Raw genomic sequence first — 635 nt, forward strand, 5'->3', positions numbered from 1 at the left:
GTCAGGCGGTAGCATAGTGGTGACAGTTATGTAGAGCAGCAGAAATGTGTTCCATTTCTACTACTTTTAGTTAAGCCTTTAGTTAAGCACTCTTATTTGTAACATATTGTGTTCAGGAGGTACAGCTGACTAACTATAGAAATATATTTCATTAATCAAATCATGATCTTATTTTTGTCACATGAGTACCAGAAGGTCCGAACCTCGCCTTTTGTTTGGTCTGATCTCTTCCGTTGACCTCGTAATTCCCGTGTTTCCAGGTGGACTTGGGATTTCTGCGATTCGTCACAGCTATCGGGACGCAGGGAGCGATCTCCAAGGAGACCAAGAAGCACTACTACGTCCGCGCCTACAAAGTGGACCTGAGCTCCAACGGAGAGGACTGGGTCACCATGAAGGAGGGCTCCAAGCAGAAGGTAAGGAAGTGGTGGGAGATGTACTCAGATCCTTTACTTAAGTCAAAGTACTAATACCACTCTGTAAAAAAAAAAAAAACTCTTGTTACAAGCATTGTCTTGCATTGAAAATGTTACTTAAGTTAAAGTATAAAAGCATCATCAGGAAATTGTACTTAACCCTTGTGTTGTCCATGGGTCAAACTGACCCGTTTCAAAGTGTTTTATATCAGAAATATG

The 635-nt window shown here is 41.4% G+C and overlaps 1 protein-coding gene across 1 annotated transcript in view; it reads left to right on the plus strand.

The window, feature by feature from the left end:
- The window catches only part of LOC116699084 (neuropilin-1a), a 120,158-nt gene that overhangs the window by 82,173 nt on the left and 37,350 nt on the right, over positions 1-635 (plus strand). Inside the window, exon 7 of the mRNA XM_032531477.1 lies at positions 261-416. Within this exon, the coding sequence (XP_032387368.1) occupies positions 261-416 (156 nt within the window). The remainder of the gene's footprint in view (positions 1-260; positions 417-635) is intronic.

Source organism: Etheostoma spectabile, chromosome 12, assembly GCF_008692095.1.
Source record: "Etheostoma spectabile isolate EspeVRDwgs_2016 chromosome 12, UIUC_Espe_1.0, whole genome shotgun sequence".
Lineage (NCBI taxonomy): Eukaryota > Metazoa > Chordata > Actinopteri > Perciformes > Percidae > Etheostoma > Etheostoma spectabile.